General features: G+C 40.2%; 1 protein-coding gene across 2 annotated transcripts; it reads right to left on the bottom strand.

The window, feature by feature from the left end:
- Positions 1–8,568: 8,568 nt before the first annotated feature.
- Positions 8,569–27,565, bottom strand: Mcm3 (minichromosome maintenance complex component 3). Of its 2 annotated transcripts, XM_047558213.1 has the most exons (17): positions 27,402–27,565; positions 26,076–26,188; positions 25,409–25,617; positions 24,794–24,924; positions 21,697–21,935; positions 21,084–21,192; positions 20,187–20,340; positions 19,703–19,834; positions 18,930–19,138; positions 16,152–16,326; positions 15,662–15,788; positions 14,796–14,946; positions 12,621–12,761; positions 11,581–11,681; positions 11,217–11,302; positions 10,680–10,749; positions 8,569–9,308 (listed from the first exon to the last, which is right to left on the bottom strand). In XM_047558213.1, the coding sequence occupies exons 1-17, from the start codon at positions 27,477–27,479 to the stop codon at positions 9,110–9,112; spliced, it is 2,424 nt and encodes an 807-aa protein (XP_047414169.1). In that variant the 5' UTR covers positions 27,480–27,565; the 3' UTR covers positions 8,569–9,109. The 2 variants fall into 2 exon arrangements, with proteins under 2 accessions (XP_047414169.1, XP_047414170.1); XM_047558214.1 differs by lacking the exon at positions 26,076–26,188 and having other exon boundaries at positions 27,402–27,454.
- Between the last annotated feature and the right edge of the window lie 26 nt (positions 27,566–27,591).

Below are 27,591 nucleotides of genomic sequence, written 5' to 3'. Positions count from 1 at the left end.
TAGTCTCCAGTTCCATCCATTTACCAGCAAATGCCATAATTTCATTCTTTACGGCTGAGTACTATTTCATTGTGTACATAATCACATTTTCTTTATCCATTCATCTGTTCAAGAGAACCTATGTTGGTTACATAGTTTATTGTGAATTAAACTGCTATACACATTGATGTGGCTGCATCACTGTAGTATACTAATTTTCAGTCCTTTGGATATATGTTGAAGAGTGGGATAACTGGGTCAAATGGTGATTCCATTCCAAGTTTTCTGAGGAATCTCCATACTGCTTTCCAGAGTAGTCACCCCAATTTACAGTCCCACCAGTGATGTATGAGTATACATTTTCCCCCACATCTTCACCAACATTTATTGTTGCTTGTTTTCTTGATAATTGCCATTCTGACTGAAGATGACATCTCAGTGTAGTTTTAATTTGCATTTCTCTAATTGCTAGAGATGCTGAACATTTTTGCATATATTTGTTGACCAGTTATATTTCTTCTTCTGTGAAGTGCCTGTTCATTCCTTTACCCATTTATTGGTAGGGTTATTTGGTTTTGTGTTGTTAAGGTTTTTGAGTTCATTATATATTCTGGAGATTAATACTCTAGCTAAGGTGCAAGGTGGCAAAGATTTCTCCCATTCTGTAAGCTCTCTCTTCATGTTATTGGTTGTTTCCTTTGCTGTGAAGAAGTGTTTTAGTTTGATAAGATCCATTCGTTGATTCTTGATTTTACTTCTTGTGCTTTAGGAGTCTTGTTAAAAAAGACAGTTCCTAAGCCAACATGATGTAGATTTGGGCTTACATTTTCTTCTATTAGGCATAGGGTCTCTGATCTAATGGCTATGTCCTTGATTCACATTGAGTTGAGTTTTGTGCAGGGTGAGATAGGGGTTTAATCTCATTTTGCTACATGGATTTTCCAGTTTTCCCAGCACTATTTGCTGAAGAGGCTATCTTTTTACTCCAATGTATGTTTATGATGCCTTTGTCTAGTTTGAGACAACTGTCTTTATGCGAATTTTTCTGTCTTCTATTCTGCACCATTGATCTACATGTTCATCTCAATGCCAGTACCATGCCATTTTTATTACTATAGCTCTGTATAACAATTTAAGGTCTGGTTCACTTTCCCTGCTGAGGATTGCTCTGGCTACTCTGGGTCTCTTATTTTTCCAAATGAATTTAATGACTGCTTTTTCTATTTCTATGAAGAATGTCATTGGAATTTAAATAGGAATTGCATTAAATTTGTATACCACTTTTGGTGGTGTGATCATTTTGACAATGTTAATTCTGCCTATCCAAGGACTGGGAGAGCTTTCCATCTTCTAAGTCTTCTTCAATTTCTTTCTTTAGCGTTCTGTATTTTTCATTGTACAGGCCTTCCACTAGATTGATTTGCTAGATTGATTCCCAAGGATTTGCTAGACTGATTCCCAAGGATTTTTTTTTTTTTTTTGAGGATATTGTGAATGAGGGAGTTTTCCTAATTTCCCTTTCAGTTAATTCATCACTGATGTATAGGAATACAATTGATTTAAAGGTATTAATTTTATAACCTGCTACTTTGCTGAATTTGAATTCTAGAAGTTTTCTGGTGGGAGATTTTTGGGTCTTCTAAATATAGAATCATGTCTTCAGCAAATGGGGATAGTTTTTTTCTTATTCATATCCCTTTAATTTCTTTCTTCTAATTGCTCTGGCTAGAGTTTCAAGGATGGTATTGAATAGACATGGTGAAAGAGAACATCCTTGACTTATTCCAGTTTTTAGAGGTAATGCTTTCAATTTTTCCCCATGTAAAATAATGTTGGTCTAGGATTTAGCATGTATAGCTTTTACAATGTTGAGGTATGTTCCTACTATCCCTAGTTTTTCTACTTTTTTGAACATGAAGCAGTGCTGTTTTGTCAAATGGTTTTCTGCATCTATTGAGATAATCATATGATTCTTGTCTTTATGTCTATTGATGTAATGAATTGCATTTATTTCCATATATTGAATCAACTTTGCATCCCTGGGATGAATTCCACTTGATTGTAGTACACTATCTTTTAATATGTTTTTGTATGTACAACTAATTAGAATAAAATAAAATAATTTTTAAAAAGATTGACTTTAACAACAAAAAAATGTTTTTGTATGTGATTTGCCAGAATTTTAGCTTCTATGTTCATCACGGATATTGGTTTGAAGTTCTCCTTCCCTGATATGTCTTCATGACCTTTGGATTTAACTGCTACCTTATCAGTGTGGTCATAGCCGCTCTCCTTTCATGGATAGTCACGAAAAAAATGCAAGGCTCGGGATTAACCACCCTTACCATGTGATTTGTTACCCTGTGAGACTATGAGACCCTTAGATGTCTTTCTTGTAATAAATCCTGGTATGTCTGTGCTGAGCCTACCATTAGCTAATGAACTTTTGGAGGGAAATTGGGCCTCACCCAGAAAGGAGGATCATAGCTGAATCTAATTTACATTTTTGGTACAATTTGAGTTTTTTCCTAAGGCCTGCACATAGGAATTTCAGAATGTTTTCCTTCCTTTTTCCAGAACAGACTAAGCTGCAGAATGACATTAAAATTTATATTTCCCTCTGATGGTCATGAGTCTCTATCAGAAATTTATATTGAAGCCATGTTTGGTAGAAGAAAATGAGGCACTTTTTCTTGAGCATTCGAGTCAACCTTGCCCCAATTTTTCAGTACACAAGCTAGTGGTGAACCTGATATAACCATTGAGATCAAAGCTCCCATCTGAGTATGAGAAAACAGAAATCAGGTGCCTGTGCCAGAGAAATTGTTCATTTTATTAGGGACATCTCCTTAATGGGTTTCTGATGGTCAGCAAATTCACCTCTCACTACCTGGTTCTGCCAGATTTATTGCTGCTTCACCAGAGAGAAGAGGGTCTTTGTTTCACTTCATGCCAAAGACCTGGAGGATCAGCTGTGATTACTGATTTTCTCCTGCCACTATCAAATTTTCCAATGTGATGATTCACAGGAAAAATACTACAATGGGGTGTATTCCTCTGCTCTGTATATCTATATAATTATGTAGTCTGGTCTGTAAGATTTATTCCTCATTTACAGGACTTGAGAAAATTATGGAGCACCCCTAGACTGGCACCCAACCAATAAGACAGGCAAGACATCTCACCTTTTCTGTCTGCTCCATCAGAGACTTCAGGAGTTGCCCAGTCCTTTGGAAATAATTTGGACCAAATCTTTACACTGATGATAGAGGTTGAATACATTTCCTACAGATGGGCACTGGTGGAGAAGTTTGGCCCCAGGCTCTCTTGACTCCCTTCAGTCTCTATCTGAAAATAAAGGGATCTTTCTCTCCAACTCTTCCAGGGCCAAATTTCTCTGTTCTAGCCCTAATAACTTTTTGTCAAAATGCTAACAAGGGAGGAAAATGATTATATTAATAGAATGATAATAGTATTTACATTGAAAATAAGTCATACTACCTCTCATAAAGTATTTTCATATATATTTTTATTTGACTCTCACAAGAATGTCATAAAATTATGATAAATCTCTCCATTGTACAGATTAAGAAACTGAGATTTAAAGAGTGCAAGGAGCTGGTCACAGGCAATGATGCCTACCTGCAATCCCAGCTATTCAGGAGGTTGAAGCAGGAAGAAAACAAATTTGAGGCCAATCTGAGCAATTTAGCAAGACCCTGACTCAAAAATAAATAAATAAATAAAAACAGCTGAGGATGTTGCTTGGCAGTAGAGCACCGCTGAGTTCAGTCCCCTATTCTGGGGTTAGGAATAATATTTGGAAATTGTCCAGAGCCATACAGCTATTAAATAGCAGAGCTGAATTCAAACAAAGGTATTCTAACTTTGAGCCCTGAAAAGAAGAAAATCACTTTCTTCAGATGCAGGCTGGAGAATATTGGGAAAAGATGCTCAGCCCAAGGTGGAAAGGTGAGGGCTTGTCAGAGGATCAAACTTGCAAAGAGAGGAGCATCTGCTACATGTGTCTGGCACTGGGGTCATGAGTAACTGTCTGCCCTTTGAAAATGATGAGATGAGAGCTGAAACCAGTCTTTGCTCTTTTGATTCTGAACCCTTCTCAGTCTTTGCATTTTCTTATATGCATTCTCTTTGTATTATCAAGAAAAATGGAAACAGGATCAGGACCTGTGGTTTCAGTGACAGCTCTTCAGATGCCTTACTTGGTCAACTTTTTACCTCTAGTTCTTAACGGTGTTGAAAAGTTACCTTTTCTACACTTGCTTTATCTATTAATGACAGGAAGAATTTTCAAACCACTTCCAGAACTCTGGAGTTGCAGGTACTGTTGAATAGCAAATACCAGTCATTGACAGATTGACTTCTTTGTCCTTAGGGCACATTCCTGAGATTGCTCAGAGAGGTCAACCAGCTATGGAAGGTTTGGGGATTTCAGCTTTAAACACTGACAGGAGTGTTACCGACCTTGGGTTCCACCACCTGGAGCTGCCCTTATCATCTGGCAGAGTCTCCTATATTATTATTTTCAGAGCTGGCATTTCTGTTGATGACATAATCTCAGAAGGCTGTGCTGACTTTCCCAGCCTCCCATCTCCTGGCCTGTTATCACTCCCATAACCTCGAGGTAGTTCACCATTTGACTCCTAATTTCTGGAATGGCTGTTAACCCTCTAAGACTGAGAGCTACCCTGGCTAGCTGTTTTCCCTGAGAGGTGTTCTTCCCTTAGTCCTGGGAAGGGCGGGGGGGGGGGGGGTCCTGTTTTCCGTGTGGCATCCCTGATTGTGTCACCACAGACCTGCTCTCATGAGAACTCTCATCCATGAGGTACACTCAAAGACGTAGCTCTGACCCTTCCAACTCTTCAGGGCACTCCCAGTCCTTCTCAGGGAGCAGCACAGCATCATGGTTAGAACACAGTAGTTACGATTCAAAACAGATCTCAGTGTGAATTCAGACTCCACCAACTACTAGCTAGAAGACCCGGGGGAAATTATCTTCTGGGACTATTTCCTCTTCTATAAAACTGGAATAATAAAATCCATGTCATAGGATTGTAGGGAAGATTTAAAAAGATAATTTATATGGTGCTTGCAATATTATAGCGCTCCTTTTCACCTAATTACCAAAGTGCTTGAATTAGTTTTCTGAGAGTCAAAGTTTAGTTGAGGGCTTGGAATCTATATACATCACCCACTGCTAACTCTAATTTGCTTGGCTTTTCATCATCCATTAGGATTAACTGTGACATGAAAATGTTTGCATTTCTCTATAGTCTTATTTTCAGAAATTGGACTTTAAATTCAAAGTTTTGCAAGTATCTTTAGTCCTATATTCCAACAGACCATACTTTATTAATCTTAATTACCAATGTTTACTCTGAAACTTGCTGATACAACTGGAAATATTGAGGTAGCACTCTTAAAACGTGCTTTAAAGTTCACCAAAAATAAACTATAGCAATTACAGGAGGGGGGTAATTTTCGGTTCTCTGCTTTCCTAAATATTCCATGTTGCTTTACGCAAAATACTTTCAAAAACTAGAACTACGCACTGAGTTAAATTCCCATTTTATGCTTTGTTTTTGGAGATTTTACCAGGTTTGATTATGGCTCTCCTTCCAGACCCCAAGCACTTAAATCACTAGAATAACAGCATCCTATAAACCTGGCACAAACTGACCTTTCTATTGCAAAGTTGAATAGAGGTACCTAAAGGTAGAAAGGCTTAGCTTGCTACAAAAGTACCTGCTGAGAGGACTATTATCAGAATGGTAAATCTCAGCAGAGGCTAATATCTTCCTACAGGCTGTGGGAAAATACTCAGGACTTAATAGTAAAAATATTCAGGGAAAAAAATCTAAAATCTTAATTCTTTCCCTCACAGAAAAACTGAAGAGAATGAGCTAGGATTACATGCTGGTTGGTAATGAGCCAACCAGAACATAAGACTCATCCCTGAAGCATCAGACTTGAAAAAGAAAGTAAACCACGTTTATATTTCAGCAAATTTAAATGAATTTAAATTAATTTTGTTCTAGAGTCTTTAAAGGAATTAAATATCCCTTAAGATCATTGGAAACATCCAGGCTACTCACAAAATAGGGAAGCATAGGAACCACTGCCCTTAAAAGGCATTCAGTTGGCCCTCTGAATCTGCAGATTCCATATCTATGGATTTAACCAATTCAACTGAAAATATTTCTCCCAAAAGTATCTGTACTGTACAGACTTTTTTCCTTATCATTATTCCCAAAGCAATACAACTATAGTATTTATTTCCAAACCCTTCAGATAGACCTCTCCTTGGAAAACCTTGGGTCATTAGGACAACTAGTATAGTCTGAATACTCAAGAGAAATGAGAAATAACTGGCTGTCTTTGATTTCTGAGTCTTTCTCCTTTCTCCTCCTCCATCTTCTCCCAACAACCCTACCTTGCAGGGCTATTGTAAGGTAGCACTGCCCACACTAGGCAGAAAACCCCAGCCCCTGGGAGAAAGCGAAAGAATCTATTGCCACAAGCTAGAGGTAAAAGTCTTCCCTGTGACAAGTGCTTCAGTGAGAGCCACACTGACCGGAGGATAGGAGCCATCAAGGAGTGGAAAGATAAGGAAGGGAAGAACTCAGGAACACAAGGGTGAAGTCGACATCTTTGTCTGTTTTATGTTTTGGGGAGGGTGCTGGGGATTGAACCCTGGGCTTTGTGCGTGCTAAGCAAGCACTCTACCACAAAGCTACACCCCCAGCCCCAAATTCCTTTAATTTTAATGAAAGGATACTTCATTAAAACATTTATCAAAATGAATCACTTCAGTGGGCCCTGGAAATTTTAGTGATACCACCCCTATGGAGCAGTTAGGTCCTAGGAGCTTGCCACCTGCTGTCCTACTTGTGTCTCACAAGCATCCTACAAAGCAGCAATTATCCCATTTTATAGCCCAGATAACAAGTCCCTCAAAATCTACCATTTATTTGGTATAAGCTGCAGAGACTCAATCCAGCTACTGTCACCAAATAAACCATTCTAAAAACTACCTTTTCATCCTGATACTTCATTTATCCAAGAGACTTAAGGAATAAGGTACCATAATTTTTCAAGATAGTTACTACTCTGAGCTCAAACTATTTTTTAACTATTTCAAATTAGTTATATTAAATATAAGCAAACTTCCCCTTTGGAATGAAGCATATAGATCACTTATTTTTTTCCTAATGAATCCAGGTTAGATAATAACCCCATCCCTGACATCCTCTCTCCTGGTCTGTGTAGGAACAGCAATGCCTTTGGCAACAGCTGGCCTATGGGTCGAACAATAGCCTAAGCAGCTCTTCTAGGTTCCTGGCACAGGACGCTTGACAATGAGCAAGAACCTATCCTTAAATCCTTACAACTTCTTTTGTGTGCTACCAGATAGGAAAATACATAGGCAACTTTCTGTAAAGATAAACCAAGTTCCTAAGAGCCAAGTTATTTTAATACAATTGATATCTAGTGGAGCTGAGGGTGTGTAGCTTAGTGGTAGAGCGCTCACCTAGCACACACAAAGGCCCTAGGTTTGATCCTTAGCACAAGGCAAAAAAAAAAAAAAAAAACAACAAAAAAATCTATTTTGTCAGCTGAACACACTGTCTTCTACCTTCTATTCTTTGGCAAGCTCAGAGAGCTGAAACAGTCAGCAAGGTAAAACTAATATTACCCACATACTGGGTGCACTTATTTTGCTCTACACCTGTTTCCTTGGGGATGAAGGATAGAGTCCTTTTAGAAACAAGAGTATTTGATGAGGCCCCTAAACACCCTTGATTTTTTTCATAGCAGTAACCCTCCTCCTGACACTCATAAAGTAACACATTTTTTTGCTCTTTCTATTTACCTAACCTTAAAAGATCTTTGGAAGCTACTTAAACCATGCAACAGTAAATCCCTGTTCTTGCCCCTCCACAAACTTATACAAAGTAGCAAACCCCAAAGGCTCCACACTAGGTAATTTCAAAAGTATCCTGAGGAGAGCTCTTCATGGGCAAGAACTCATATGATTTTGAGGGTATGTGACTTTTCATTTCTCTGTGAAGGGGCTTGATGACTCAGGTTCAGAAAATCCAGAGGGTTAATTCTCCTGGATTTTCACCTACTGGCTTCTGTGGTCATTTAGTTATTCCAAATCAGCAGTGTGGTTTTCACAACCTGTCTTCACTGATAAAACCTTGGTTATGGAGGAAGAAAACTGGCTCAATAGGAAAAGACAATCCCCAAAGAGATCACAGCAGGTTGCTGCCACCTTATGGTAGCTTGGTGCAAACTCAGGAGCAGGAAATCTGCAGACCAGGCTTTCAAGAAAACAAATATATACATAAAAAGCACATGCACCCATAATCCCAGTGACTTAAGAGGCTGAGGAGGAAGGCTGCAAGTTCCAAGTCAGTCTCAGATCTTGTCTAAAAAAAAAAAAAAAAAAAAAAAAAAAAAAAAAAAGCTGAGGATGCAGCTCAGTGGTAGAGTGCCCCTGGGTCCAATCCCCCCATACCATAATACAATAAATAAATAAAAGCAAACATTATTAAGGCCATGTATATAAAAATGGTTAAGTTTATTCAATGTCCTAGATATTTAGTTCTAAAGTACATATCAGTCTTAACTGCAAAGAAAGCTTTCTCATGACCTGCCTCAGAGCCTCTCCACCAGTGTAGAACTCAAAGCCTTTTCTAGACCCAAGTGCTCTGGAGGAAAAGCAAAACAGCCAACAAATAGAAAGGATAAACAGAAATCAGCTGTGCCCCAAAAGACTCGAAAAGTCATGTTATATGCACAAAACAATGCTGGGTCTATTTGGGATGGGAAGTGGGGTGTACCATCCAGTCCTTCTGCAATGAAGATAACAAGAGTTCTAGTCCTTCCCCACTTTCCCTTGCCATACTTCATGACAGTTTTCATCACCCATTTCCAAATCTCCCACCAGGTGCTGATCCAACTTCATCACCCATGTCCCTCAACTTCAGTTCAATTAAACACTGTTATTTGGGGATTGAAGGCATAGGCTAGTGCCAGGAAGGGGGTTGGAAACTTGGGAGAAACTTTCTTAGCACACCCCAAGTTCAGAGATGAGGCCTTCTCAGATAAGAAAGATGATGCCCTCAGACACCATGACCTGGTTGTCATCCTGCATCCTGTTCAGTGCAGCCTGGATCTCTTCTGAAGAGAAAGGCTCTTCTTTGTCCCGGTTGATGGATTCTGTGAGGTGATTCATGCCCACAGACTGTGCATGAGCTTCTCGGAACACATCCAAGAGGGCCACCTTGAATGCCTTCAACCTGCCCAAGACAGGAAAAAAGGTGGAGGAGCAGTAAACTCAAACACTCTCAACGTGATAATATAGCAGAAGTGTTCCCCCAATATTCTCATTTCACACACACACACCCCTCAGCCTCTGATGGCTGCTCCTGAGTATCTTCCTTTAAAGCTAACCTTGTGTACTACTAAGCTTCTGGCACATTAAGAAATAACACCACTTTAAAATTAGAGGACTTAAGCCATGTATGGTGGTGCACACCTGTAATCCCAGCAACTCAGGAGGCTGAGACAGAAGGATCAAAAAGTTTAAGGCCAGCCTCAGCAACTTAGCAAGGCTATAAGCAAATTAGATCCTATCTCAAAATAAAAAAAATAAAAAGGGCTAAAGATGTGGCCGTAATAAAGCACCTCTGGGTTCAATTCCCAGTAACAAAACAAAATTATAAATAAATAAAATCAGAGGCCTTCCAGGTTGTTGGAAATTGGCATTTTCACATACAATAGAAAGGTAAACTGGTACAGCACACTTGGGTATAAAAAGCACATATCCTTTAACCCAGGGAGTCTATTTCTAGGAACTCACCTTACTATACTTGTATGAGTATAACACTAATAAATGTAAGAATGTTTTATTGTAAATAGCAATTATACGAAACTGCCCTAATTAGTTCATCATTTGAAAATTTGTTCAAAAAATTTTACACATCCATACTATGGAAAGTCTATAGTCATTAAGAGTGAGATCTGTATAAGATCTGAGTCAGAGAGCACTTTAAAATAAAGTTCATCCGTTGTCTCTGGAGGGCAGAATTACAGTTGATTTTGATGTTTTTCCCTAATAACTTTTCAATGTTTTTCAAATGTTCTTCAGTAAATACACTGTGTTCTGTTTCAGATCTAAAAATAAAAAGAGAACCTTAGATATAGTTTCTTTGGTGTTTAGTAAACACAAAATTTAGACAAAAATGTTCTCTCAAATTCTAGTAAAAAATCTTTTTTTTTTTTCAAAATAAAAGACCACAATTTATGAGAAAAAAACCCACATGTATCCCACATGAGAAAAACCCAAGATTACAGTATCACAAATTTTGCCCTTACTAAGTCTCTTCTTCCTGGTCTCACAAAGGACATGATACAAATTCCCAGAGAATTAACAAAGCAAACAGTAAAATGTAAATGGGGAGTCAGGGTAAAAGCTACCAGAAGTTCTTTACACTACTCTTGCAACTTTCCTGTAAGTTTGACATTATAGTCAGACTACAAAGTGTTTAAAAACCCTTGGATCACCAGTGTTGCTCTGTTGTAAGCAGTTGGTTGCACACTCTCCCGCCAGGAGCTAGTTCTTGCCTCAGCAGCAATTCATCAAGTGCAGGACCAAGTTCCCCACTCACCTGGATTCACTCAACTCTGCCTTCTGGGATTCCTTGGTCTCCTGCGTGTCCGCTGCCTTAGGAGTGTGCACTTCAGAGAAAGATGGAGAAAACAGCAAAGTGAAGCCACTTCCACCCACACCACAGAAGTTATCTTCTCCAATCCCCATCCCTCATGGAGCCTGCAAACACTCTTCTTTCCTATGATTCTTATGGGCCAAGCAGAACAATTAAAAAAAGGGAAATCACTACTGAACAATAAAGCAATTAAGTCAGGCAGAAGATCCAAAACATACATTAACTGGGTGCTTATCCCAGGTTTGGCAAAAGATCATAGTTCACTGAGGAGGAAGCAAACATCTGAGAAAAAACCTATTTCCTTTTACTATAGGTTTCCCTCAAGGTTCTCTTGAGACAAACCTCTTCAATACAGGCCCCTAAGTAGGGAGCCAAAGGGGAGACCATGAGAAAATACAGTACATCTCTCTGCAGTTTTAAATTAAAAGATCAGGAGTCAACGGAACAGCCTCTTTGATCCACTGGGGAAGGCTCACTCACCTTGAGGCATTTCCTCCTCTGTGTCACTGAAGTCATAGGGGTCGTAAGAGTCTCCATCCTTGGTATCTGACTGCCGAGTCTTCCTCCTAAAATATCCACAGAAATTAAGTGATACTTTGGGGAGCCCCAGCCTGTTCCTCGGACCAAAAGGAAACAGAACCATCTATAATTGAAGTGAAACACCAGGCATAGGCCTGTACATACTTTTTCTACAAGAGAAAATCTCCAGACAACAAATAGGCTCCTGAGGACCCGTCAAAAAGTAGCACTGAGACCCGTCAAAAAGTAGCACTGACTCACCCTCCAACCCTCTCCCCGGCTCCAACAGGAGACGTTCCTCTCACTTGGCTTAGCTCCACCCTACCTCTTCGTCTTGTGCTCCTGGTCCTCCTGGCTTTTCTCTTCATCTTCTGGCTCTGATTCATCATCACTTCGCTTCTTACGTTTCTTCTCCTTCTCCAGAACCTAGAACCAAGAGAAGTGTAAGTGCCAAGACGGGTCATTGATGCCAGGGAACCAAATACAAAACTCTGAGTAAGGGTCTCTTCTGCACCATCTGCAGAAATGACTTCCATATCTCTAATGATTTACCTAACCTCTCTTGCCCCAAGTTCCAGGAACAAGGGAAGAGAGAGAGGTTGCTACCTGTCTTAAAAATGCTGGGAGGTCTTTCATACAGTAGGTACTCAATGTTTGCTGAATAAAAAAACAAATGGGGACGGGGCTCTACACCATAATGATCAAGTGCAAAGCAATTCATGTCTTTGTAAATCAGGTGTTCAACTGAAATTTAGGACAACCCCCAACCTACCAAAAAGCAAAAGCATAATAAGCCACAACTAAATCCCCAAGGGTTGCAATTCACCTAATGGGGCAACATGGAGGGAAAGGGGTCAAGCCTTCAAGACTTGGAATCTAAAATGACAGAGATGCAATGTCACCAACATAAAGAAAAGACAGAATGAGAAGCAAGTTTCAGAGTTCCTCTTTTGACATGAGTTTTTGAGATGCCAATGGGCCACTTGAAGAGACTGCCAAGGGGAAAGGTAATGAGGGAAGAAGATAAATCTCAAGACAATTCTTCTGGAAATATCTACTTAAGATGCAAAGGAAGCAGGGTTAGAGAAGCAGCAGATTGAATGTGTAAAACATCAATTAAACCAGAATCTCTAGGAGTCCTGGCATCTATATCACAGAGCTTTCCACAAGAAAAGGTGTAGCCAGCGTAAAGAACCACTGTGAATTCCTTCCAGAGGAAGAAATGAGGATCAGAGAACACTGGAAGGCAAATGCTGCTTTACACTGATAACCCAAATGCAGAAGTAAGCCACAGGAGGGCTGAGAGGTCTGTGTACCTCTGATTATTTAGAAGAACCTCTCACGCCCAAGCACCTCAATTCTCACCTTCTTGAAGTAAGCATACTGGACCAGCTCCACAGCTTCCTCTGCATCCTGCAGGTCCACAGTCTTACTCATACGGGCTTTCGCGTGGGCTGTGGCCAATCGAATCAGAGTTTCCAGTGTCCGTGCTGTAACTGGAGATGTCTGGGGAAGAAAACAAGAATTGCTTATTCAGAATCCTATAGAATGCCCAACATTCATACTGCAAAGGGAAATGACACTACCCAAAAAGTTTCAGAACACCCAAGTGAAGAATTCTGAACTCTGTAATCTCATTTAAAATTCACAAAGAAAAATGGCCAAGGAAATATACATCAGAGTGTTCAGAAAGGGAGGAGCAGGTGAACAAAGAAAATTGGCATCTTAGAGCTAGAAAGTTAAAAGGTTAGAAACAGTATGTAAGGGAGAAAAATAATCATTTATTGCTGGTTTACAATGCACCAGGAAGTTTGCTTTAATGTTTGTTCTATCATTTAACCCTAAAAAACTTAGAGAAGATTTGTAAATGAGAAAAATGATAAAGTTTAAAATAATTTATTCAAGGTCACACAAAGAGCGGCATAAATTTGGTAATCTGAGGACAGACTTTTTAAGTTGTGTAAATTCACTTAAGTCCAGAAGAAGAGGACTCCTGCAATTCCCAGGAAGTGGTTTGCATGGGATGGGTATATACCAAACTGGGGCACTTTTATCTTTTAAAATGTTATTGTCTGAATGGGATCGGTTTCAGGTGATTCTGATGAGCCCTGGTATTATCCAACCTTTTCATTTTATGGATAAGGAAATGACCTAAGAAGTGAAAGGATTGTGCAAGTTTCAAAAGCCAGTTGCAGAGCTGGGATCAAACATAGGGTCTGTTCTTCCCATCACACCTCCCCATCTCCTGTTATATGACATAATTCACTTGCTTCTATTTTTGAGCTTTCTAAATTTCCATTTATATTCACACCAATATCAAAAAACAGATGTGTTGACATTTGAATATTCACTAAATCTTTTAATGTCTTGGTAAGCTACAAGGGTTTGGAAGTTATACGCTCCATGACAAGCTCCAATTCTTGAATCACCTAAAAAGTTGGTAAAATCCCAGTCTGTACTAGAGAACTGGAAAATCCAAATGGAGAGATATACCAAACCCACTAGGAGCACAACTAAAATGCTACATTCTGATCAGTTCTTGGTTCACTGAGAGGCTCTTTGACTATAACAGTTTATGTGTGGGGAAAACATTTAAAAAGAAAGGGAGTTGTTTAATATTAAGAAGACAAGTGAAACAATCTCTAAAAAATAAAGTTAAGAACATGAGTAGAAGTCATGGTTTATGCTCCACAAGGCTTATCCTAAGACTTCAATACAGTGATGAGCTAAACACGCTGCCACTGGGGGTGGAAAGTCGGGTGGGAACACGAGAACACAATGGGTGTGAGGCTACAGCAGATGATCACACCAACGTCTACATTACACAATGAGGGTCTTGAACTTGGGTCTTTCTGTTGTGATATCCTATGTGAACTACACAGCTTTCAAAAGATTTAGAAAAATTCAAGGGCAGCTATATTTCCTTACTAGAAATTGCTTTGAGTAACAATCATGATTGTTCAACTCTTGTTGTTAATTTTTGGTTATTTGTCAAAATCTAGCCCAAACATCATATTTTGGAAATCCTTCCCTGACATTCAAAATCTATCCAGGGAATTCTATAGGAAAAATCAGCATCTTCATCTGCGATCAAATTCACTCATTCGTTCCTCCACAGGTACCCCCACTGGGGTATATATTTTTAAAAATGTATACATGATCTTTCCATCTACCTTTCTGCCGACTACTCTCAAATAGAGGACAGCTCTATTTGAGGATAGCTCTTCTTATTTTCACACCGCATGGAAGAATAGAGACTAGGTCAGTTCCCAGAAGTCACTCCCATTTTGCTGACTGAGATGCATGTTATCTTTAGAATCCTTTTTTCTTTTTCTTTTTAAAAAGAAATGATTAAAATTGTGTTAACAGGAAGCCCTTCAGACCGAGAAGGAATTTTAACTAAGTTAAAATAATAAATATTAAAATTTAGTTAAATTTTAATTAAGTTAAAATGCTACCAAAGCTCCCAGATACTAGGGACTCCTGTTCCAGACATACACTGAAGGGCCCCTAAGGGCCAGGCTCCCCCTGGACACTCACCCTGGCAGTGTCAGAGCTCATGCTGTCCTGGCTGCGCAAGCGTGAGTACTCTTCTGCGATGTAGGCAGCTGACTCCTGTGTCAGAACGGGCTTGATGATTTTGGCCACATGGATGTACTTCTTCATGAATGCTGCACTCACCATCTTCTCCCTGGACCCAGGCACAGTGAATTACACTTCCCCGCCACACCTTACTACCTGCTGGGTGAGTGGCTTCACCTTTCCTCAGAGAAGTCAAGATCAAATGGCAGAGCAAAAAACCTAATATCATAACTGCCAAGTACATGGAATGTACACAAGGCCCTGACACATATTTTTACTTAATTTTAGGTTTGTGAGTTAGGCAGTTCAGATAACAAGTTTAGCTTCTGTTTTTTAGATGAGAAAACTAACAATTCAGAGAAGCTAAAGTATACTCAAATTCAGTTTTCTGACTCCAAAAGTCTGTAGAAGTAAACCAAAATGGCTTTGACAATTATGCTCTATGTGTCTTACCAGGCCAAAAATAGACACACAAGCTCCCACATTTCATGCTTTGAACACCTGATCACAAGTCTCCTTTATCCAAATTCACTTGCAGTTCTCCAATGCTTGCTATCTACTGATCCTACACCACAAACAACTACGTGGTATGTATGAGGAATGTATCACACCCCATGAGATGGAAATGTCATCTTTTAGAATCACCCACCATTTACAAGGCACTGGCCAGAATACAGGGTATATCTGTGGACTCAGAAAAGAAGAAAACAGGCCCCGAAAGTTATGATTCTAGGGATGATCTTGGCATGAGCACCTAACGCCTTAACTAAGCTCGGATATACAAATCTCTGATTCCCTCAATGGAAGGTAGAAGAAATGCTCACTTTTTCTTCTTTGTCCCATGCAAAAGATTGTCATGCTTCTCATAAATCTGGGTGTCTTGCTGGTCATCTTGGTTGAAGTCAGGATCATCTGTGGCCAGGATATCCACAGCACTACCCAAGGGCATAGCTGAGGAACCCAAGTTGGGAGAAAGGAAAACAAGAAGAGTTTATTTAACCCAGGGGAACAGCTTCTTCTATAGCAGAGAAGGAATAGAGACCAAGACTCAGAGGACCCAGAAGGAAACAAAAACATGGAACTGATAAATAAAGGTCCACCCTGCCCAAACAAGATGACCAAAGATATTCCAGGACCCAAAACTAGACAGACACTCCTTGGGATAATCTTCACTGAGCAGGGCAGGTAGGAAGGCAGTTGAGAGCATCAGTATCATCAGCCCAAACCTTCGAACACCCACCTCCCCCTAGGTTGAGCCTGAGACGACAATCTTTTTAGGACCCCTTTCATTAGTCACTCTTCTCATGGCCTCACCGTCACCATCCTGCTCCCCAGGTGCTCGGTAACGATGCATCCTAAGGACATGGTCTGAGATCTCCCGATCCTGCTCAGGATCCATCTGGTCCAGCATGATGAAGAGCAAGTCAAATCGAGACAGCAGTGAGTCCTGGAGCCCGATGTTCTCCATTGGGGTCTTGTACTGATCATACTGGGAACACAAGAAAAAAGGGGAAGTGACATCCACAGAAAGAAAGCACAAGGCCACAGTTATTCTGGGAGCAGAAATGGAAGACTGGACCATAGAAAAAGACTAGAACCAGTAAAACAAAGGATCTTAAAATTATTGCAATACATTAATCATCTCTTCTACTTGCTAACCTTCCATAACTGAAGCTCAGGTAACCTAACTAGGAGCCCACCTCCGAGCACAGGCACTCTGACAGACTGAATGTGGTGTCACCCCCAGTCCTGCCCTTCCCAAGCTGAATTCTGCTGGTCTCATTCCCAACACAGGACCAACTCTGAGAGATGACTCCATCCCCTACGTATCATAAAGACAGGACCAGCTAGCTAGTTTAATCAGAGGGACTTGGAACCTTGGAATCTCTTATGAGGTGATGAGTCACATCTCAGCTAAAAAAGCCAATAACCTAGAAATCAAATTGTCTTAGGAATTTAGGGATTTTTCTTTGGTATTGAAGAAAAATCTGACACTGGATTATTGGATTCTTTCCTTTTCTTTTCTTTTTTTTTTCTTTTTCTTTTTCTTTCTTCTTTTTTTTTTTTAATGTATGTGTGTGTTGCAAGGGACCAAACCCAGGGCACGGTAAGCAAGCAAACCCTAACACTCTTTATCTTTCAGTTCTGGGCCCTCTGGGCTGTTGCCTGCCTACTCACATTTCATGGTCAGAGAGCATTCTAACAATATGGTGGGAAACAACAACAACAATGTGAACCATGTTCACAGTTCAGATTCTGCCATTTTCTTATACTTCCCAATCATTCTTCAGAAGGATTAAAAACATTACTGGTAATCTATAAAACTATGGTTCTCAGTCCAGGCTGTACCTTAAAACCAACCCATGGACCCTTCCTCAACCACAGCTATCAAGAACTCCAACTCAACAACAGGTGTTGGCGAGGATGTGGGGAAAAAGGTACACTCATACATTGCTGGTGGGGTTGCAAATTAGTGCAGCCACTCTGGAAGGCACTATGGAGATTCCTTAGAAAACTTGGAATGGAACTACCATTTGACCCAGCTATCCCACTCCTTGGCCTATACCCAAAGGACTTAAAATCAACATACTACAGAGATACAGCCACATAAATGTTCATTGCTGCTCAATTCACCATAGCCAGAGTGTGGAACCAACCTAGATGCCCTTCAGTTGATGAATGGATAAAGAAACTGTGGCATATATATATATATAATGGAATATTACTCAGCCATAAAGAATGATAAAATTATGGCATTTGCAGGCAAATGGACGAAATTGGAGAATATCATGCTAAGTGAGATAAGCCAATCTCAAAAAACCAAAGGAAGAATGATCTCGCTGATAAGTGGATGATGATACATAATGGGGCGTGGGAGGGGTTAGTTTTAGGGTTAGAGTGAGGGTTAGGGAGGGGGGGCAAGAATGGGGGAAGGAAAAGAGGGATGGGAGGGGTGGGGGGAAGGGGAAAAATAACAGAATGAATCAACCAACATCATCCTATGTAAATTTATGATTACACAAATGGTATGCCTTTACTCTATGTACAGAGAAACAACATGTATCCCATTTGTTTACAATAAAAAAAAAAAAAAAAAAAAAAGAATGTTGCTTAACAGATGTCAACATACAACAGACCTTGGCATTAAAATTATTTTCAGATGATACTGTAAAAAAAAAAAAAGAACTCCAACTCAGAGATTTGGATTCAGAAATACACACTGTGGGATCATAAACTGCCAAAGTATCATTTGAGCTCTGGATTCAAATCCTAACTCTGCATTTTCTGGTTTGTGGCACTTCAGCAAATTATATAACCTATGTTTCCATTTTCTCATCTATAAAAATAATTACCTACCTGACTTTACTAGGAGAATGAAAGAAGCTGATAAAAATAAAATTATTAGGGCTGGTGTTATGACTCAGTGATTTAGAATGCTCGCCTAGTATGCATAAGGACCTGAGTTCCAGCCCCTGCACTGCAACAAACAAAAACCAACCAAACAAACATACAAACAAACCCCGCCCCCCACAACACTTGTCTCTTCCACTCCCAGCCTGTAACTTCAGTGAAATGGTCTGGAGTAGGACATAAAAATAAAAGGTATTAGAAAACGATCCTTTTCTTTCTCTCTCTCTTTTTTTTGGTGGTACCGGGGATTGAACCCTACCACTGAGCTACATCCCCAGCCTTTTTAGTTTGAGATAGGGTCAGGCAAAGTTTCCCAGGCTGGCTCAAACTTGTGATCCTCCTGCGGTACCTCCCATGTCCCTGGGATTAGAGGCATGCACAGGCGTGGAGCAGTATTTTGATTTTAAAGACAACACAGGTTATCTGGATTGTGAGACTGCAGATCATTTTGTTTACTTGTTTTGTATTTTGAAAAAGTTATTTTTAAATATCTTTCCATAGAATTCTGTTGTGTAGGTATGGGTAAGAACACAAACCAAGTACAATACTCCAAACCAAGTACAATAACAAGATGATGAGTTTATCTTGGCCTGTTATTCCCCTAGAATTAACTTCTTGGCCCAGTTATTCAGTAAAACTAAATGAAGTCAAGGACACAGTTCAGGGCCTGATTCCACTCACCCTGCCATAGACAGGATTGGCAGCTGCCAAAACACTGCAGCGGGCATTTAACCGAGCGTGGATGCCAGCCTTGGCAATGGTCACTCGCCCCTGCTCCATCACTTCATGGATGGCTGTGCGGTCCATGTCAGACATCTTGTCAAATTCATCAATGCAAACTACGCCTCGGTCAGCCAAGACCATGGCCCCTGCTTCCAGACGGCGCTCCCCTGGGAAGTAAAAATAAGAGCACGATCTGAGTTATAGGTGACAAAGAAGAGGGATTAGTCTCCTTCCTACGCACATGTAAAGATTTCGGCTCTGAGGTATACAGGAAACTCCAGTGAATTCACTTTTTCAGTACAACCTGAACACTATCTCTTCATCACTTTGACTCCTAAACTAGCCTCTCCTAAATTTCCTTTATAGATTCTCTCTTCATCCTCCTCCTCAAGTGATATCCAGCTAGACACCTGCTCTTTTCACTGGTCTTTGAATCCCTTCCTCTAGTTGATAACCAGTCCAATCTTCAGTTTTATTTTCCTTCCAATTTACTAAGCTTTCTCCTTTGAAATCCTTTCAAATCACCTTTTAGGAAATATTCTGATCAACAGCAGCTCACCCAAAGACTTAAAATGATTCACCCACTCCTGCAGGATACTCAGTCCTCTACAACCTGGCCCCAACTAACCTTTCAGCTCTATCTTCCAAACATAAGCCAGTGCCTAGAGCAAGTTCAAAAACCCATGCTTGATCTCATGCTGGGTCTTTGCCAAGGACCTTTTCACCCTTACCTGTTTCCTGGTCTGTGGTGACAGCAGCTGTCAGACCCACTCCAGAGGAGCCCCTGCCAGTGGTTGGGATAGCCCGGGGTGCAGTGCAAAGCACATACCGCAGAAGCTGAGACTTGGCAACTGACGGGTCTCCTGTGGGACGGAGGTGGTAATGACTCTTTAAGTAACGCCCCTAATGCTGCCCTGCGGTGAGTTCTGCTTTTCCAGCATAGCTCTTGACACGGCAAGGGTGCAAAGTACAGTAATTTGTTTTTAAATTTTATTTTCTTCACTTTTTCCTTTACTACTCATGGAAGGATACATGTCAGATATGATAAATCAGGAATTTCAGGAATGATTTTGAGGAAAAAGATTCATTTTTGCCCTCTGATAGGACTGAAATACTACCAGGTACAAGAGTACACAATCTTACACATTATAAGTTCTCACAACCCCAGTCCTCAAGGTAAGAGCAAGAGTCTAAAGCAAACCCCCAACACCATACCTATCAGAAGAACATTGATGTCCCCACGGATGTGGCTGCCATTTTCTAGGTCTCGTTCCACCCCTCCCAGGAGCAAACAGAGGATTGCCTTCTTGACATAGTCATGCCCATGGATACTAGGGGCCAATGACCTGGCCAGCTGGTCAAAGATATCCTAGTGCAGGATAATAAGAGTGAAAAGCCTGGTGAGATCTTTTGCAGAGCTCTACTTTATATGTTAGTCTATAGAAAATGCTTGAAGAAACATACAAACATGAACACTTTTCTGAATTCTAACAGCTTCTGCTCTAAGACAAATCACATTATCAGACTCTCATCAGAGCAGATAGAGGTAAGCCTAGTTCCAAAACTTGTTTAGATGTTTACCCTGGCAGGAGAAAAAGGAGTATTCCCTGGTTCAAAACATTTTACGTTTAATAAGACTGTGTATTGTACTTCAGCAGCAATCTTTATCACACATTCATATATTTTATTCAATTCTAAACGTGGATACCCTGTCTTCATTAAAAAAAAAAAAAAAAAAGTGAGGCAGAGTGGCTCACACCTGTAACCCCAGCTAGTCAGGAGGCTGAGGCCAAGAGGATTCCAAGTTTGAAGCCAGCCTGGCTCAGTGGCAAAGTACTCATCTAGCACTTGCAAGGCCCTGGGTTCAGTCCCCATTACCACGAAAAAGAAAAAAAAATTAGAGAATTAAAACAAAACAACAGCCTTTTAAGCTTAAATAATAAAGCATCATTCATTTCTTCAGTAATAAATAAGACTCTATGGTACACTGATATTTTAACTTCAAAGAAAAACACCTTGACCTTCCTCCTGATCCAGTGCAAAGATAGTGACATACCCAAACAACTCTTTCAAGTTCATTACCACCCTTAGTCCCCTGAAAGGTGCCCAGACCTTGGAGCGGGTTTTACTGAACTTCTTGATCTTGGCTATATCCTCAGCAGAGAATGAAGGCTGAGCATCCTTGCTCATCTGCTTCACATTACAGGCAATCAGGACGGTCCTGGCATAAAGAAGAGAGTAAGAGAAAGTCTGTTATATTCAGTTCCCAACAGGAGCTAGTTCCTCCAACAGAAGTATGCCTTTTTAGGCTATTAAAATAGAACAGCAAATCCAGGGGAAAAGGTGGTTTTGAAGTGAACAACTGATCTGCTCTGTGACCCAAGTAGGTCGAAGATGCCCGCTGCTAAAGTTTATTTATCTCCTAAGAGTCACAGAGGTTAAGGCAGAAGTGTATATAGGAAGGAGGTGGGAATAAGTGAGAAATTTCCAGGTAAGCCACAAGGCTGTAATCATGTCAGCAATAACTTCTACTTTTGACATGAAATGGTAAATATCACCAGCTTTATCTGACAGGAAAGTGGTATGAGAGATATTCCCTTTTGCAGGCAAGAAGTGTGCTCCACCTGCTAGTTAGAGCTCCCTGGAATACAGCAAACTGGAGAAATATACTACCAGGAATAGAACTGCCAATAGCATCCCAAGCACTTCATGGCAGACCTTTTACCTAAAGGTCCCTGAAGTGTAGCCTCCCTTCTTTCCAGGAAGGCAACGGTAGGTCCCCACCACCTGGACTCGGTCACCAGGCTTCACTTTATCCACTAAGTCATCATCCAGAATGACATCCACAGAACGGGGAAGCTGGCCAGCTGGGGCCTTCTCTGGCATCTCCTGGATAGTGATGGTCTGGTGGTCCTTATAGACAGAGAGGCCATATTCTGTCTCAAGGGGATTGTTTTCCTCATCCTACAGAAAGACACATAGAAAATAGTGCTATTTTAGTCTTGTCTTTAAAAGGCCATACTCATCTGGTATGGGAAACATAATTCAGAAAAAAACTTCATAAAATTTTAACATCCAGTGAGGGGGAAAAGGTACACTCATACATTGCTGGTGGGGTTGCAAATTAGAGCAGCCACCCTGGAAAGCAGTGTGGAGATTCCTCAGAAAGCTTGGAATGGAACCACCATTTGACCCAGCTATCCCACTCCTCGGCCTATACCCAAAGGACTTAAAATCAGCATAAGACAGAGATACAGCCACATCAATGTTCATAGCTGCTCAATTCACAATAGCCAGATTGTGGAACTAACCTAGATGTCCTTCAATTGATGAATGGATAAAGAAACTGTGGTATATATAAAAAATGGAATATTACTCAGCTATAAAGATTAATAAAATTATGGCATTTGCAGGCAAATGGATGAAATTGGAGAATATCATGCTAAGTGAGATAAGCCAATCTCAAAAAACCAAAGGACAAATGATCTCACTGATAAACAGATGATGACACATAATGAGGGGTGGGAAGGGGGCAAGAAGGGAGGAAGGAAGGACTATATAAGAGGGAAAAGAGGGGTGGGAGGGGTGGGGGGGAAGGAAAAAATAACAGAATGAATTAAACACCATTACCCTATGTAAATGTATGACTACACAAATGGTATGCCTCTACTTCATGTACAAAGAGAAACAACATGTATCCCATTTGTTTACAATAAAAATAAATTAAAAAAAAAATTTAACATCCAGGAACAAAAAAAGAAAGCTTTTTCCAACCCTATCTCTGGTCTATTTACAAACTACCTAATGAAAGGACAACACATACTTGTGATGGAACTGTGGTTGTATTAACATTTAAATTAGGATTTTTATTCCTGCTATGAAGGTTATTATATGCTTAAACTCTAACTCAGTTCTTCCACTGTTAGGTAATACACATTAGAAACATTCATCCAAAGTCATTCACTACAGTGTTCACAGTAGCACTATTCCTGATAGTAAAAACTTCAAAAAGTATCCAAATCATCCATAATAGAATGGTTAAATAAGCCTGGTCTAGTCACATAAATGAATACTACACAACAATAAAAATGTATGAAACACCCCTGTAAACAATATGGATGAATCTCACAAACACAATGTTAAGCAAAAGAAGCCCAACATAAAAAATCATTACATAAAACAGGCAAAATTAATCTACACTGTCAGATATCAGGATAGCATGGCTCTCAAGGACTGTTGAGTGCTAGTAAGTTTCTATTTCCTGATCTGGATGCTGGTTATACAGGTACATTCATCTTGCTTAAAAAAAAAAAAAAAAAAAAAAATCAAGTTATATATTTAAGTGAGCTTTCCTATATGTATACTAAATTTCACTAAATTTCTATAAAAACATTCTTACAGTTTTACTTCCTCAATATTTGAATTCAAAAAACAATCAGGCATAAAAGTGCATATCTGTAATCCCAGCGATTCAGGAGAGAGAAGCAGAAGAAACCCAAGTTTGAGGCTAGGATAAGCAACTTTGGTAGGCTCTAAGCATCTTAGTGAAACATCTCCAAATAAATAAATAAATAAATAAATAAAGGTATGTTGCTCAGTGATAAAGCACACTTGGGTTCAATCCTAGTACTGGGGGGGAAAAAAAAACCACACCCACCACTTATATCCCTCACTTATTATGTGTTGGTTATGTGCCAGGAATTATGCTATTATTTTATAAAATTATCTGATATAATTATCACCCCCTAATAAAGAAGATGTTCTCCAAAGTTTATGGTCAAGGAAACAGATTGAGAGAAGTAAGTTTCCCAAAGTCACACAGCAAGTGGCAGAACCAGGGCTCAATGCAGGTGTAACTTCAAAGTTCATGCTCTTAAGTACCATGTTAGACAACTTCCAGGACACCTGGCCCAACTTTATTCAATTCCCAAGCAAAAAAGCTTGGCCACAGTAATCAGAAGAATACTCTCTAAAGAAGAATTTTTAAAGTAGAGAACTTAATGAAGAAGACAGGGGGACTTAGAAAATGCAATTGGCCTACACTAAAGACACATGGGTCTTAGTCCTTAGGCTCATCAGTAACTGGAGCCATAAGTAGGTCACTTAGGCTCTCCCAAAGTCCTCATTTCATCTGGAGGTAGACCAAGAGATTCTGAAATGTGTTTCAGTTACAATTCTGATATTCTTGTTTTTTAGTTCTTTACATGTTTGATTTTTCTACCAGTTGACAAGATTGAAAAAAAGAACCCAGTCATATTTTCTTTGTCCTCCATAGTGTCTAACAGTGCTTTGAATATAGTAGCTCTCAATTAAAATTTTATAAAGGGGAGGAGAATGGAATTCTTTGATATAATGAGTTCAGACATCAAAGTAATATAATGATCTTGTTTCATTAAATAAGAAATCCTTGTATTGTCTTTAAATCAGTCTAAACGATAAAGTCATTTAACCCTAACCCATCTCCCAAATCCAGTGAAATATTTAGATTATACAAAAACATCATACACTATAAATATTTGCCATTTTTTTAAAGTACATATAAAATTATAACTTTGCTAAAATATCTACATAGGTGACTTTTTTCCATTTTTTAGCCCTCCCACAGTATTTCAAATTTTCTAAAGTATTCTTTTTTTAAGAAGAAATGTGGAATTTTCACATTAAACTTTAGCCTGTATTGAATCTTTCCTTTGGATTAATCCTTACTATTCACACTCCCTACCTCTATAAGAAAGACCAGCTACTGCACAATTACTTGCATTACAATGGGAGTCTTTTGACTCCAACCCCAAAAGAGGTCCTATTTATCCATTTCCCCTCACCTTGGTGGGATAGACAGAAGTGGATGGAAAGGCAACCAGGGTGGTAAGATCAGAATAACGTCGCTCTATGGTCTTCTTGGTAGCAGGACAGTAGTGAACACTACGAACAACTTTGGGACGAACTAGAGAACCTAGGGATGAAAAACACGCATATAAAGTCAACCAGCTACACAGTGATAGAAGTGGGTTCCAAACCTGTGCAAGACTATGATGATGTCTAATGCTGTGTTTTCCCGACTAGGTTAAGCTATTTCAATACTACCTGTCCTTTTTTTATGTGTATATAATATATCACCATATCCACATAAAATTTTAAGTGCCAGTAATCCCAACCAAGAAATTGTAGGAGTTCATGGCTATACTGAGAATGTCAGGAACTAAGATTCCTTTAGCTCTCAGCAGAATTCATCAATTCTGCAAGTTCATATCATCACTAAAAGATTTCCCTACACACAGTGCACACATTAGGCTCCACCAATTTTTACTACATAATTTCAATGTTCCTCTCCTCTGAAATTACAAGCTACCCTGGTCTACATTGCCTCTCCTGCTTTCCTGGCCTCCCTCAGTCTATCCCACCTCCATTTCCTGGGGGCCTCCCTCTAGTCCACTCACATTTAGTGACAATGCCCTCTACACAGACTACGCAGCTGAGGAAGCAGGAAGTTAGAGTCCGGGGAGAGACATGCTTAGAGCCAAAGCTGCCCTCCAGTCCTATGTAGAATTCCTCATACTGCTTGGCATAGGTAGCATCAATAGAAGCCACAAAATCCTTTAAAGCTCGCTGGAAAGCAACCAGTTCCTCGAAGGCATTACTTAGGAGGCTGCAAATGGACAAGAGAAAAAATAATTAGGCAGAGCATGCAGTACTGGGTTCAGGAGGGTGGGTAACAAAATCCAACCAAAACTGACCCTCAAAACAGAAGTAAACATTCTTAAATCATTATGGTCAAGGAGAAAATCCAGCTCCTAATTTCTTCTTCCACCGTATGAAGACTTAGCAAAATATATCAAAACTAAGAACTCACTTTAATTCAAATTATCAAAGACTTTTAAATGCTATTCAGCTAAACATTGGAGGGAGGGGCACTTGAAAAGAAAATGCCCACCACCTCCTTTTGAAAGTAAACAACATAGCTACAAGAGACGCAATGAAAGGTTCTAATCAATCCCATGTTATCGAAGTCCTTTCCCAGGAAGCCTGTTACAATCTGGGCAAAAGAGAGGTGGAGTCATTCTCACTCAGAGCCAAGAAAATCCCCCTGGAACTTTTGCCACTCACCGATTAGCCCTCTTTTCATTTTTTCTGCGCAGGTCATTCACATTGACAATCAGCCGGTATTGGTTGTCACTGATCAGCTCCCGAACTTTGCTCTGATAAATTCCCTGATCTTCCTGCAAAATGGTCACAGATTCAAAAATAATATTTCTAAAAAGCAGTTCTCCACAGCAAGATAAATAACTCAATCTTTGCAGCTGAGCTGATCCCAAGTACAAGTTCATCAATTTCTCCTTTTCATTCGCTAGCAGCAAACTAAAAGTACACCCTACTATAAGAATTTATAATGAAAGACAGACGGGGTGGCAAACTATTTGAGAGGGTGAGGCAGAAAAATCCCAAATTCAAGGACATTCTCAGTAACTTAGCAATGCCCTAAGCAACTAAGAGACCTGTCTCAAAAAATAAAGAGAGCTGGGGACGTGCTCAGCATTTAAGTGCCCCTGGTTTCAATCCCCAGTACACAAGAAAGCAATTATAACGACTTCCTTATTCCCATTATCACCAATAGTTCTTCTACATATTGTCATTTCTTAACGTTTTGTGAGGGAATTAAAATAAGCTCACAGGAAATCTGAAAAGGATAGTATTTTTAAAAGCCTTGCCAAAATGGAAATTTAATAGAGATATGCTAACTTGTTTGACTGTAGTAAGCATTCCCCTATGTGTACCAAGACAAGTTGTACGCCTTTAACATATACAATGAAAGTGTAAATTAAATGGACTGCTTAAAAATTCACATTTAAAATGCTTTTCCTTTATCATCAGACTTTCGACGTGGTCTATCAACATTCGATAACTTCAAATTGCAAATGCTTTGAATACCAGTGACTTTATCTGCATCTCATTTGGTATGGAAGAAAGCAGCCAAATTAGGAAGTCCTTTTTCCTCACCATAATCTGAGCACCCTACGACGCGGCTGGCGGGTCACTCCTGTCCTACAGCAGTCGCTCCCTATCCCGCCCACCCCCATGAAGGTCAAGCATAATGCAGAAAAGGCCGAGGCGGGCTTTGCCATTTTGTTTGCGCTTGCTGGTAAGCTGCAGCCTTTCGCGCGTAGGGCCGTCACTTGTACTTCGGGACAAGTTACAGAACAGGAAGAGGTCACCTATAGAACACTCACTAGCAATTCCCAGAACCGCGAAAGAAGTTACAAGACCGCGGTAGGAGACTTTAGTGCCGATGCGCAGCTGCACACAAGCAGCGGATCTGGACAACGTCTAGGTCCCCGCACAGTTGCTGCTCGGACTAGGAGATGCAACCCGCGGGAACTCCCTGAGGAAGCAAGGGCACCGAGCGCCAGAGCCCGGGATCCGCGGACCCCTCACCTCGTCATCCAAGAAATCCAGGTAATCTCTCTGAGCCTCCCGGAGCTCCACATCGTCCAGCACCACGGTCCCTGCCATGCCCGCAGCCTTGGAATTGTCTCCGGGTAAGCCGCGTGGAGGTCCCTTGGTTGACTCCACCCCCGCGCGAAAACTTCCGAACTTTTCCCGCCACAAAGCTTTCCTGGAGGAA

The sequence above is a fragment of the Sciurus carolinensis genome, chromosome 7 (genome assembly GCF_902686445.1).
Source record: "Sciurus carolinensis chromosome 7, mSciCar1.2, whole genome shotgun sequence".
NCBI lineage: Eukaryota > Metazoa > Chordata > Mammalia > Rodentia > Sciuridae > Sciurus > Sciurus carolinensis.
Note: the sequence above shows the minus strand (reverse complement) of the source record. Positions and strands in the feature narration are given on the sequence as shown.

Excerpts from the sequence above, each read along its gene's own strand:
- Mcm3 (XM_047558213.1), bottom strand. The coding sequence starts at position 27,479 with ATGGCAGGGACCGTGGTGCTGGACGATGTGGAGCTCCGGGAGGCTCAG. Across the intron at positions 21,936-24,793 it reads CTTCTGTCTATCCCACCAAG|GATGAGGAAAACAATCCCCT; the intron begins GTGAGGGGAAAT and ends GTCTTTCTGTAG. Across the intron at positions 14,947-15,661 it reads CATGGGACAAAGAAGAAAAA|GGAGAAGATGGTGAGTGCAG; the intron begins GTGAGCATTTCT and ends GCCTGGGTCCAG.